Below are 14,151 nucleotides of genomic sequence, written 5' to 3' on the forward strand. Positions count from 1 at the left end.
AAACGCTTCCAATGCGCTCGCATGACAAAATAAAAAAGTTTTGCAAACATTTGTAAAGCATCCTGTTCTTCTCGTCACGTGCAACGCGATGCCGTCCCATTCGAACTGTCCGTGACGACAGCCGATTTTCACTGTCGGTACAGTCGACAATGAAGCGGGTTTAGCGCGGACCAATCGAAATGGGATGAGTCCATTGGACGGTTGGATATTTTGGTTCTAATTAGAAACGAACGGAAGATTTGCGCGGCCACTCGGAATCCGAACGCGAACACGTCCGGTGCAAACGAATACGCGAAACGCGGTTCCGGTGCGGTTTCAACCGTTCGTCGCGTTGCATAACAAGTACGTGCAGGACACGCTCATAATTGTTGCGTACCATCCGAATTCCGCGCAACGACGATTTCGCGTGATCTGCTAAGCAGCGGTCCAAACCGTAATTGATTACGTGCGATCAACCGGACGGCGGACGTGTCGTCAGGGTTCAAACCCGAACACGTCCTGTCACTGACACCGCAGCTTCCTGCGCGCGCTTTGACCGGCTAGGCGAGGGGGTGGCGCACACGGCGTTTTCGCGCGATTCATAAATAATTCGAAAAATGAACACCGTAGAATATGTACCGTTCAATTAAATATTTATTAGGAAAATGTGAAAATGATCCCACTCAAGTATAGTTCGCTTTGTTCTTTTTTTCGTTTAGATGTGTATTATTCAAAACTTATGAAAAAATACGTACAAACTCGTTAATCATTTAGACTTTTGAATTTGAACCACAGCATTTTATTACGATAATCGTTGATGCAATCAAAATTACAATGAAACAATTGTATGTAAACAAATGCGAGTGCGATCTAACACAGACTACAAGCCATATCGTTGAGGAATGCCAAAGAACAAGATTTGAAGGAGGGGTAGGTTACACTGCACGTCTGCGGACCAATAGCCATCAAATGGTTAGAAGAACTTGATATTCGACTCTAATAGCTTTATCTGTTTATTAGAAGCACATGTCCTATCAACATTTTCTAGTTCGTTTGTTTTATTATTTTTATTTTTCCTATATTTTATACAACTATTATTTTAGTTTGTTTTGTTTATTATTCTGTATATTTTATCTTTTATCTCATATTCTATATATATATACCTTATTAATTTTTTAATAATTACTCATGCCGAGTGACATATGCATAAATAAATAAATGTGAACAAATTTATTATGCATGTATAAGGAAAATCGGTGTGGATTAATCATATAAGTTGTTTTTCAAGTAATTTATAAATTCTAGTTAGAGCTGAATCTCTTGCAATTATATATGCGTAATAAATGGTTAAGATAATCTATAACAATAAACCGTTGTTGACCTATAAGAATATTTGAAAATTATTTTTTGTAATATTCTTTGTCCACTTGTGCAATACAAATCGGTTAGCAAAAAAGAGCGAGTACATTTCTTTAGCATCGATACACGCCTTCGCTCATCAAAAAATGTATTTACGAACATTAAAAAGCACTTGAGATAACAATAGAGATGTATTATCTATCCGAGTACCACTGGGTATACAAGAGCAATGATGGAATCTCATTAGATCGGCAACAATTCACTTAAGGACAAGAAATTGTTTCGGCGAAAATAATGGAAAAATTATTGATAGCATTTTTATAAATATATTTATTTTTTTTTCAACCCTCTAGTTTTTGTTTTGCTGTCAAGATATTTTTATTTATTGATATTTTTTATTTTTATTATTTATTCGACACCAAAGTTCGAGATTTAAACAAACAACTTTATTGATTTAGAGTTTAAATAGTGTTTTATTTACCAGGGGGATTGCAGTCCAGTATTACAGAGCCATTTCTTGGGCACAAAAGAGTAGAAGCATTTTTTTTGATTATTAAAAATAATCATTGGAAATTATTAGTTTAGTATCAATCATGTGATAATAATTGATACACGAACAGAATGTATACATAACTTAATATAATACTTATATATACTTATATACTTTATATATTATTTAAAATTTATTCAGATATTGATAGTTTCACTGTCCATCGAATCACCGTCGTTTTTATTGAAATTTATTTTCGATGTATGGCAATGCACTTTTTGTTAAAAAGTGTGTATTCGTATCGTAGTTGAATTAAACGGTCTTTTCGTAAAAATGATTAAGATTTTCGTTATTCATTTTGATTGCGGTTTTTGCAAATTCGTTTATTCAAAGTCTCCGAAAATATATTGACTTTCTTAGTTTGGATTTGATGCGTACAAACTTTTCGCAGTCAGATCGTATAAATAAAACGACTAATAAACGAAATTAATTATTCTAAAACTTGAATTTAATAAAACTTATTTTATTATATATATATAAAATGTAAATGTATTTATATACTGCAGTGACAAAATCCAGAAAAATTTATAGTTGCTTACTCCCAGATATTTTCTTTATTAGTATAAAACAATTTCAATATGAATTTAATACATTTATTAATTTCATCTTTTTTGTAGTATGCACGTACATTATTAAGTAATATTGTTATAGAGTGTTGTTATGTAATTTTTGAAACACATTTAATAATAATTATTTTGGGTTAAAATTGTTACCTACACTTATAATAACGTAGAACATAAATAACACATTATTTATTTATAAATAAAAAAAAAATAAAATAAAAACCACAAAAAAAAAAACGTTTTCGCTTTATACACAATGTAGTTATTTTTTTATTTTTAAAAACTTTTTGATGTTAATTTAATTTAAACTCTTTTTGGAGTATATGTTACACAAAATATTTATTATACTTTTTGCTAAATATGCTAAATTAAAAAAAAAAAAAAGACTTAACGTGATTTAATACTTTATAACAATGTAACGTTAATATTTTATACAAAATGTGAATATTTTTAAAATTATTACTATCGTTTTGTTGGCTGCTAATTAAAAATAAATATTGCATTTTAAAAATATAAGTTACAACCAAATTGTTTAGATTAATTTTAGTCAAATAGAAAATAAACATGTATACTATTTTTATTTATAAATTAACTAACCTTATACTTATAGCCAAAATGGTATAGATAAATAAATTTAAGGTAAGTAGTGTTAACACAATTCTCCCTCAATTCATCGTTCAAACAAAAATAAAAAATGAATAAATAAATGAGATATAGAGAGAAAATAATTACAATAATTTGTTATAATTTGTATTATACCTATAAGTTATATACGTCAAGTGATATAAACTATAAATGAGTTTGCATTTTTTTAAATAATTATAATTGTAAAATATTAACATTCACGAATGTATGTGTCACTGCTCAGCTTTTGTTATAGGTCAATAAAAACAGCGTTTTTAATATCAAACTTAAAAAATGCCCATTATAAAGGAGAAAACCTTTCGGCATACAATATTATTATATTAATGCTCACTGCCGCATAAAACGAATTTCATTACCATCTTCGTATTAAAACCATTTTTCTCCGAAACGATACATCCGAAAAGTTTTTATTAAAACCGCTCATAGTTGTCACCATAATAATTTGCAAGCCGGGTACAAATTATTGATTTCTTATTTAATTTTACGACCGTAGAAGATGAATAATAATACGGTGCAAATTATACAGCATTGTACAGCTAACGCTAGTGTTTATGTATTTTATTTGTGTTTGCGCAATAGATATTTATCGCCGACATAATATACATTGTAGAGCGTGTAACGGATTTTACAGGGTTCTACGAGCATAGAGTGTATGCAATTAGGGTGATTCGCCGATAATAGTGCAAATCAAGTGGTTCAAATAATTTTACCGTGTGTTTACAAAGTTAGGAGATAAATTTACGCTATTTTAATGTCACATTTTTGTGGACTAAAAATCAAGTCACTCTACAATATAGTGATTCTCGGTGGAAGAGTACAAGAGAGAGGTAATTAAAGAGGTTAAGGATAATTCTACATGTTCATGCCCTTCACAATTAGTTTTTTTGAGGACATTTTCCTGGACAAGTATTTTCTTCAGTTCAATGTTGTTTGACGTTTCTGTTTTGATGAACGGATTTAAGTGGTGCGTAACATTACATTTTGGTGTGGCCTAGAATTGCCCGAGTCACGTTTAAAGTTTAATAATTAAACTTTATCCGCTCACGCCGGACCATTTAGAAAGAACGAGAGCGAGAGAGGGTATAGAAAGAGACAGAATGGGATGCAATTATTATATTCATTGCGTACGCGCCTCCTAGTTTAATGAATAAAATTTTGCGTTCAGACGAATAATCTCGTAAAACATTTCGTTTTTACATTAATTATTATTATCACCGATTGGTTACAAGTAAGTTTATATGCATAAAATGGTTTAATTTTTTTTACTTCACTTATTTCTCTCCCTCCCTGTTTAATTAAAGAGATGGAAACGAAAAAGAAAGACAGAATGAGAGATGAAAAGGACAGAGCGCAGCAGATTAATTAAATTGGCCGAATAACAACGCAGAATTACGTGTGTTTTTGCGCGACGATGAATTTTACGGATTATATTTTACACTGTTCTAACCTGTTACGACTCGATATTACATAAATACATACAAACCGTTTTAGTGTTATTAATGTTGACAGAAGCGCATAGGCATATAAGCTACCACACGAGAATTATTATAATAATATTTACTATTATTGTTATTTACTGTACGCAAATATTATTATTATTTTTTTATTTACATATTTTACACTGCTCACCCTTTCTCCTATCTACAGGATTCTATATATTATTGTCGTACCTACTAGTCCAATAGCTTACACAGGATTTTTTTTTTTTTTTTTTTAAAGGAGTTTTGTATTTTTCATTTTTTCCTAGATAATGGTAGAGAGTAGGAGTCTATGCAGAAATATAATTAAATATTTGGATACATTTATAATAGTATTATGCTGGGTATGTATACTTACGTCCACGTACGATGCATTGATGTAATCCGAATCCGGTACGTCTGGTAATTGGTCCAAAACCACTCGATTGTAATCGTCTGAAAGGTACGAAAACATAAATTACTTCGATTATTATACACATAGTAGCACGTTACATGTTATTGTTATTTATTTATTTATTTTCGCCTAGAGGTATCAAAATCTGAAGCTGCATTACACCCCTACTAACTGTTTCTTAACGCATAATTACATGTGTTAAAGGCGAAAGAGCGTGTTTCACTGCGTATCTAAATATGTAGATGGTCCACCAAGATCCAAACTATAGTAGTGACCGGAAGAATGACTTAACTGGAGACCAATCAACATCATCTCTATCACGTCATCCTACACTTGCCTCACTATACTATATTGAGTTAATCTATCAGAGTAAATATTTTAATAATGCACCGAATAACACAAAAAATGCATACAATAATGGTAAATAATTATGTGAAAAGACTCTCCATATGAAAATACTCTGTGAGTTACAAATGTCTATACTCGTTGATCGTCTGGACTTTTTGAATGTTGCACGTCATTAGAACAGTAAAAGTGTGAACACCGTAGAACCAAGAACACGTTCGTTTAGATGTTTAACATACATTTGCATTTAGATTTTATAAATAAATATTATAGTTTTAATTAAATATATTACTTATAATTATACATAATTTAAATGCGAAGATGATAAATATTAATTATAATGATTGTAAAAGCCAATTAACGGTTTGATACATACAGATAAAGTATTATTAGATAAGTATAAAAACTTATAAATGTCGTTAACAAAAGTTAAATAATTATAAGCGTTTTTAAGTATTTAAAATATGTAAAGGCTCCTTCAGATGTTTCATAATTTGTAATTGAATTGCACATTAATCATCTTTTGAATTATGCAATTGAATATTTTATTAGGTACATTTAAAATAATGCACGGCCTTATACTATACATATATTTATAGTTTATTATTTATTATAATTTAAAATAAACTGCTTAAGTTTAATTTACTTTTAATAAAAGATTTCGACTGCAATAATAACTATTCAATCGTTAAGCGGTAGATTTACTTGACGGCTTAAAAATATGGAATTTACGATTTTATTAGATATGTGAAAAATTGATAAAATAATATTAATATATATTATTATTTAACTTCTTGCTAATATGTCGGAGAGTAAGTAAATTCAGTAATAATCGTGTAAATAATCAAATAATTCATTATGTCTTTGGACAGTTATTCGGACGGTTACGCAAAATTTGAATATTCCTGAAGTAATTGTTCGTACAGTTATAATAGTAAAATTTCAAAATCATCCACCTATATTTAGGATAGAAAGACACTAACAAATTACCTTGTATACGATATGCATGTTTGTCTGAGTTCTGAGTAGGTATAATAAGAATCGTTTTCACTCACCGTGCGTATAAAATAGATCAAATTATGATCATTAATAATAATAATAATAATAATAATAATAACTATGATAATAATAATAATAATAATCCACGTGTATTGTCGTAGTGCCGCTGAGAGTATTATTTTGTAAATACGAGAATCGGAGAAAATCACGTAAACGCCTTGTTTCTCTCGTTACAAGAATAATGTAAATATTACCGCGTTTCGGAACACCTCCGGTGCTTTATGGACACATATACGTGCACACATAGGTGATACGTGGAATATTCGTATTTCACGAAAGTTTCAACGGCACGTAGGGACAGAGCGACGGGCAGGTAAACTGAGAGAGTGAGCGAGAGCGACGCAGTAAATAAATAAACCGAGATACCGTTGCAGTTAAATCATTCTTGGGGACGACGACGACGACGACGAAGACGAAATTCATAAAATATCGATTTTTTTTATCATAATATAATCGAATTGTTAACTTAATGATACCGGCAACTTCTAACTAAAATATCGAAAAGTAAATGATGGGCGATGATTTGTTTTTATTCGTGTAAATCGTAAACTACGACGGAGCTGCGTCGAATTCTTTAAAACCGGAAACCACCCCGGAGAACAATAAAAATAAATTGTATGGAATAGCGATAATAGTAATAGTATTATCGCGCTTAATTGTTTCCGTTAAAAGATTTGAAATTTCGTTTGCAACACCATGAATATTAATAATGCGTTATTTCTTGATCGGTTGTTGATTTGGACATTTTGTGTGCAATCGATTTCCGATCAATAATCTCCGTTTTAAGCGCAATAAACAACAAGCTCGGCGGTAATTTATTATGATTACGTCCGTCCGTTGTTTGGAAAAAACGTTTAGAGATCAAGTCGAGAATACATCAAACGCAGTCATAATTTTAGACGGTTAAACGTATCGGTAAAATACGCATGTAGGAATCAATGGAAGTGTATAATTTGTTTTCGCGACAGTAACCTTTTTGTGTTCCAGAAAAATGATTGTATAATATATTTTTAACGGTTTTTTCCATAAACAGTTTATTTTTTAAACGGCATTTCGAGTAAAATTGTTTTGAATGTAAACAATATAACACATTACTCTTAGATTCGAACGAACTCCGAGAAGTGATTACGCGAAAACGGAATATTGTCGTTGACGCGCGTTATTCTGTACGAGCCGCGATCGGCGGGGGCGGTCGGCGCGTACTTATTATTGGGTTTTAAATTTTTCCGTAAGCCGTATAAATACCTACGCGTGGGTGAAGTTTTATCTTCGTACGAGTTTACGCGTGAGAACGTTTTAAGCAGCTTACGCGCAAAAAAAAAAAAATAAATATTATTTCCGTGTGTCATTATTCTTTCCCCAGTTTTTCTTCGAAACGACTTGTCGAAAAAAAACGTGTCGTCCGGGTGCGATAACACGATAACACATCTCACTCGGTGACAATTTGTACAGTACTTTTCACGATAGCTGATTACTATACACACAACACCTTCTGGTAAACGATTAAATTACGGTCACTCTGACGGAAGCTATTACCGCATCCTGCGTTGTCGATCGCGTGATACAGGTACTATTTCTATACGTATCTCTACAGAACTTCGATAACTGCATACGACGACCCTACACACTCGTCATAAACCAATCAAAAAAACTAAACAAATTAACGCGCCATCCTTTCACCCGCCGGATTACGTATTAATAAACAACGGGACGATTTGATTTGAAAACGTTTGATGATTAATCGCTCTGAATCTCGCGCGTTTTAAATTCCGAGCAAATATTGAGGAACGCGTCGACGTAATACGAGTCTACGTTTCACCATAGAATATATGAGATCAGAATGGTCATTGATAAGATTTTACACACGAGGATGTTCAAAAACCATCCGGCCACTGTTATGGAGTCCCAACAGTGAATGTATTTCATATTTGATGTGGTTTAATAAATAATATGTACCGAAACAAATAAGTACGTTCAATGTTTTCAGTACATCATCACAAAACAGTGGCGCAACCAGGGGGGTGGCCTCCGGGTCTGGACCCCCCCCCTGGTACGTATAATAGTATATTAATATCATATTCTAGATATATATTTTATAATTTTTTATTATTTGTATATTAGTTTATTTTGTCAGACCCCCCCCCCATGAAAAATTCCTGATTGCGCTACTGTCACAAAATAAATGTTATCACTCTTAAAGTGATACGAAACTAGGACTCCATAAATATAGCGGCTGAATCTTGTTTAAATCTACAAGTGACCATTCTAATTTCATATATTCTGTGATTTCACTAACATGCGATTTAATTCGATTCGTTCGCTACAATTTTTTTCAAGCCCGGTGTACCTGTGAATATAATTCACATTTTTATTTATAATAACTCGAAAAAAATTTGATCCGTGTCGTGTTTTCTCATTCGATAATTATTACAAGAAAAATCCACGATTAGGGAAAACTAATTTCAAAGGCTGAAACGGTCAAACGACCCCACGTGTAGATAATTATAATGAATACCTAAAAATATGTAAATATTCTTATTCAAAATTCAAAACATTAAAATCGTTTACAGTTCACTTTCGCTTCGTTTCGCATACTGCGTCCTAAGTGTTGTACTGTATTCATTCTTATTTTTTAGATTGATTTATTTAGACTAGTGATTTCTGATGTGTTCACATATATTTTTATATACATTTTATTTCATGGTTAAAAAAAATAAATAAATAAAAAAAAATACAATTTGTATTCGATTTTTTTCTTTTTACCAAAACATGAGAATACGCACGAAAAAGGGATTATGGTCTGTACTTGAACAAAACCAGCTTTATGTACGGGAAATTCCCTACAGAGTAAATCAGCGAATTTTCTTGGACGGTAGTCAATCTCAAAGGATGGCACGACACTTTTTCTCGTTATAAGTTACTATATAGCTGGTGTAGTGATTTACCCAAATGTTTTTATTTATATTTTCTTTAAAAAAAAAAAACAATCTTTTTTTGTTTTATTTCAAAACTTAGTAAATAAGAAAAGACAACACGCGATCGTAAATTAACTGAATAAATTAAAGGGTGGAATGTTTCATGTTTTCTTTGAGTCTATTAATTATTAATATTTTGATCTTAGTCATTTACGACCATCAATCGGAACGATACAATTTTTAATTGAATTCGTCGATAAATTAATAAATCGTGTTAGACAATAATAATACTTAAATTATTACAATATTAAATCTTAAAAGATATAAGACAAGAATTGTTTTTTATTTTTTTTTTTTAAGTAACTTCTCGATGAACGTTAGTCAATTACAATGACTTCTCTCTAATAAAAAATATTTTAAAAATTCTTCCCGGAAATTAATTTAACTTCATAATATTTTGGTAAAAAATAAATTAAGAAAGTTAAAATATAACTAATTTTAATGTATTTAATATTTATATTATTTAAATTTATACTAACTTTATTTTAATTTATTATTAAAATACACGCTCAGAAAAAAAAAAAAGTCTATTTTTTTATTATTATTTCAATCTATTGATTCCGATATTTTTTCAATGCGAAACGTAAATATTGACCAGATATTTTAAGTATAAAATCATACTATATCATCGTTATTATTGATCTTCTTTTTGGTCAACAATGTTACTATTATAACAGTGATAGCAATAAGTTTATTTATTGTGTTTAAATCTTAAACAGATCTTTTATTTCAACTAGTTATTATAATGACTAAGTATACTTAGTCCACTTCAGTTTTAATTTCATACATTTTGCATTATTGTATTATTATATATTTATTTATTATTTTATTTTTACAAAAATAACGTAGGACATGCATTATTTCTTTTTCTCACATTAACAACATGTTATATGCTTACGTAGTGCTCTTTCCGATTTATATATATATTTTAGTTATTAATAGTTAGTAATAGTTACTAATAATTTTTAATTTTTATTTTAATTATTAATACTTATAATAGTGTTGTAAGCAGGGCTTCAAAACGTAATATATTATATTATAACGGAAAAATATAAATAAAATCAATAAACAATAAAAGAACATATAACGTAAAAAAAAAAATTGCAAATAATTTTATTCGATATAACATTTGTGTTTTTTTTTTACATTAAGCCATTAAACATTTTTACATTAATTAAGTTATGAACAATTCAAAGTTGGTATATGATAATTTATATTATCTCAAATATTTTATCGTCGTTTTGTTTATAAATATTGAATTCACTAGTTTATTTTTGTAATTGAACTGATTAGTTTAGTATATTATTAATTATCAGTTTATGATTCTTATGTTTAATTGGTACAAAAATGCAAGCTTGTTTTTTGGTGTATATAATATAATTTTAAGTTTGATTATGTTTATAGATATTTCGTTTAGTTACATTTACCTTGTTATTTAAACAATATTTAATTTATATTATTGCTTTCAGTGTTCAGATTATCAGACAATGAATGTAAAAATATTTAAATTTTGTTTAAGTAATAAACTAATAAATATTATTTTAAATCTTTCTGAAGTTGCCAAAATCTAATCTAACATTAACTTATCAGTTAGCTACTTGCTAAAAACTCTAGGATGATTGAAAATTATCTAACATTACCAACGAATTCTACCAATAACATAGTTCTTACACTACAGTATGTCAAAAATTACAGTGTAATTTATTGATAAAATAATTTCAGTCTATTTTTTTTAAATTATGATGATTTTCCTCGTATTTATAGTCCTACGCGGCACTACAATTTGCAGCTGCCAGGTTTTGTTTTTGATCGTAACCTTTTAACTGTAATTATGATTGGACGGGTATCATCAAAGACGCGATCGCTACACGACCGACGTTGGTAAAACGAGTTCAAACATCGGGTATAATGTGTAAATATGCAATATTACTCTCGGGGGAGGCGTACGTGGAACACATAGAGTCACGGCTGAAAAGTGAGACGTTATCTTGGCCCACGGAGCACCAAATGGTTTTCCACGTGCCCCTGGATCCATAGGTATATGAACCATGCATATGCGTTATGAATTTACATGGTTTAATGTTTGTCAAGGATTGATAATATAGCTATGGAGGAGGGTTTGAGGTTAAACCCCCTACTTTTATGTATAGTTAGACGAGAAAATATTGTTCGTAGAACATTACTCTTTCACGGCAATAAATGTACTTCTTTGGCTGTATGATTGTATAATCATAAGTCTCATATATATACAGTAGTCACTCGATAATTCGAAATTCAGGGGACCGAGTTAAAAATTCGATTTATAGAGGTTTTCGATTTACCGAGTGTTCGAAAAATCGAAGGAAAAAAATTAATAAATAAAATACATTGTATATACATATATAACGTTTATTTTGACATTAACTTATTATAAATATAATTATGTACATTTTAAAATTATTAATTGATATTTATTTATTACACATACATAGTATTATATTTTATATACATATTACATATTAAAGAAATCTGTTATTTTTTTTTGTGAAAAATTGTTGGTCGCAATCTGGTCCATAGCATTGTCTAACTTAATAATAGCATTGAAAATTGTATCGCATCTTTTTTCGTCCATTTCAGATTGTTCAAAAAATTGACGTAATCCTGACATAAAAAATTTTGCTTCTTTTAACGATATGACAGGAACCTCCGCCTCCTCTTCCTCGTCATCATTGTCAGAATTGTGCTGATTGACTGAAGTGGATTGAATAATTTCCTCGTCAGTAAAAGTACCAGCAGTTGTGACATTATCGTCAAAGTGAACAAATTCTTCAAATGATACGGGAACTTCTAGTCTGTTCCATGTGCTAAACAGAACATCAACCTCCTCACTTTGAATATATATGTCTCGTAAAACGCAGAAAAAGACCCTGACAAGAAATTTATTTATGACCAAAAACTCTAAAAAAAAATATCTAAAAATGTGTATTTCAAAATTGTTTTTTGTCTAATGGATACGAATATACATGATTGATCATTTAGATACACGGAGAAACTATGATTATTTTTTATTAAAATTAAAATTCACAAGTCAAGCCCTTGTTAACACGGATCTGTTACGGTGAAATCACGTGAGTGTCTTACAAACGAAAGTACCGTGGTAAGTGTAGAACGACCGTAACGAAAGACATAATTAGAACTGTCATGTGAAACTGGACGCCCAAGAAGCTAAGGTTGACACAATCTTCGTCCTCCTCGTCTCGCCTTTTAGCGCATCTCGATCGTATAATAGCAGGGACACCTATATTTTTGACAGTGATGTCATCGCATCACGTATATAAAGACGGTATTTCATAGTGTGGGGTTCCCTTCACAAAACGTTAAGAAAATAAACGAAAAACGAACTGAATTAAATCCTCACCATGACTGTTATTATAATTATTGTGATTATGTGAAGCGCGTATTATATATTCACGAGCAGTTTTCGTTTGTACGAAAAAGACTTCGCAATCGCTATGCGTACACACAATTTTAGTGTTGCGTTGTAAACGTGAATTCATATAAAATAAAACATACCTATTATAATGTTTACGCGAGACGATAATTGTATAAAATTATGTATAATTTTAATAATTCGTTTAATCCGTTTTACGTTGAATTATCACGTTATTCTTTAGCAACGTCACACACACACACACACACACATACACACACACACACACACACACCTTCGCGCGCGCGCGAATCCTTGCGCATATGCGAGAACGTGCGTCTATCGCCATCAGCAGAATTAATTGTATGAAAACAGGAGTCGAATCAACGTCCATATGAAATGCGAGCTTGTAGGTACGCGATTAATCTTAACACGCATTTTATAATCATATATAGTCGCTCGCGAATTAACGTGGACGGAATTAGTGCTGAATCTAGAATACATTTTTGTACCGGGTACTGGGAAGGAGAAGGGGCATATATACAAATCGGTGCTCTCGAACACTGTGATAATACGACGGGACTTCGGCGTACAAAGACCATTTTTCTATTGTTGTTTTAAATCGATTTCCGTTCTCTCCTACACATTTGGGCGGCTCTTCTGGGCCAATGTTAAAGGAGCAAAAGGATTATTTTTTGTATGATTTTCGGTTTCCGAAGTTTTTCAACAAATTCGAATGATTGACATCCCTCTTTCGTCTTAGAACTGACACTCACATAATTGAGAAATGGCGCAATTTTGCACCACCGTGGCATGGACCAATATTTGTTTTCTAAATTTCTTATAACCGTTGAACAAAAGAGTATATACAAGGCGGGCATTCATGACGCGATTCGATTTTTTTGTATTTATATCCGGGCATCGGGGTCCATTCCGTGTACTGCTATTGATAACATGTCTACATTTACAATTCATACAAGTTGTACCACATGAATGTAGTAATTATCAATTATGTATTTTCAATCGAGCGTAATGTATAAATAATCGTGTCAAATCAACATCATACGCTTTGGTTCGACCGGTTATGAAAACACACACGTAAAACGATGACGTATTTAGGTTAGGACCCCGATAAGTCAGAGGGATAAGATGTTTGATTTTACCCTTAATTAATTTATTAAATATTCATGTTTTCTTAGTTTTAATTCGAAAATGTTTGTAAAATAATTTTGTTTTGTAAAAATATAATGCAAATTTATTATAAAGTTCTTGATACATATAGGTGTATATAATATTGATTATCATTGACATTTTTTATGGAGAAAAAAATAGCTGAATTTAAAAAATATATTATTGAATATTAAATTTTGACAGAAAAATAAGAATTATGATAAT

General features: G+C 30.7%; 1 protein-coding gene across 3 annotated transcripts in view; it reads right to left on the bottom strand.

Annotated features, from left to right (window-relative positions):
- LOC112684747 (receptor-type tyrosine-protein phosphatase kappa) overlaps positions 1-14,151 on the bottom strand; it is a 154,975-nt gene that overhangs the window by 16,611 nt on the left and 124,213 nt on the right. For all 3 annotated transcript variants that reach the window (XM_025556411.1, XM_025556403.1, XM_025556419.1), the window contains one exon: positions 4,933-5,009. In XM_025556411.1, coding sequence (XP_025412196.1) covers positions 4,933-5,009 — 77 coding nt within the window. The remainder of the gene's footprint in view (positions 1-4,932; positions 5,010-14,151) is intronic.

The sequence above is a fragment of the Sipha flava genome, unplaced genomic scaffold (genome assembly GCF_003268045.1).
Source record: "Sipha flava isolate LNK unplaced genomic scaffold, YSA_version1 106_pilon_pilon, whole genome shotgun sequence".
Classification (NCBI taxonomy): Eukaryota; Metazoa; Arthropoda; class Insecta; order Hemiptera; family Aphididae; genus Sipha; species Sipha flava.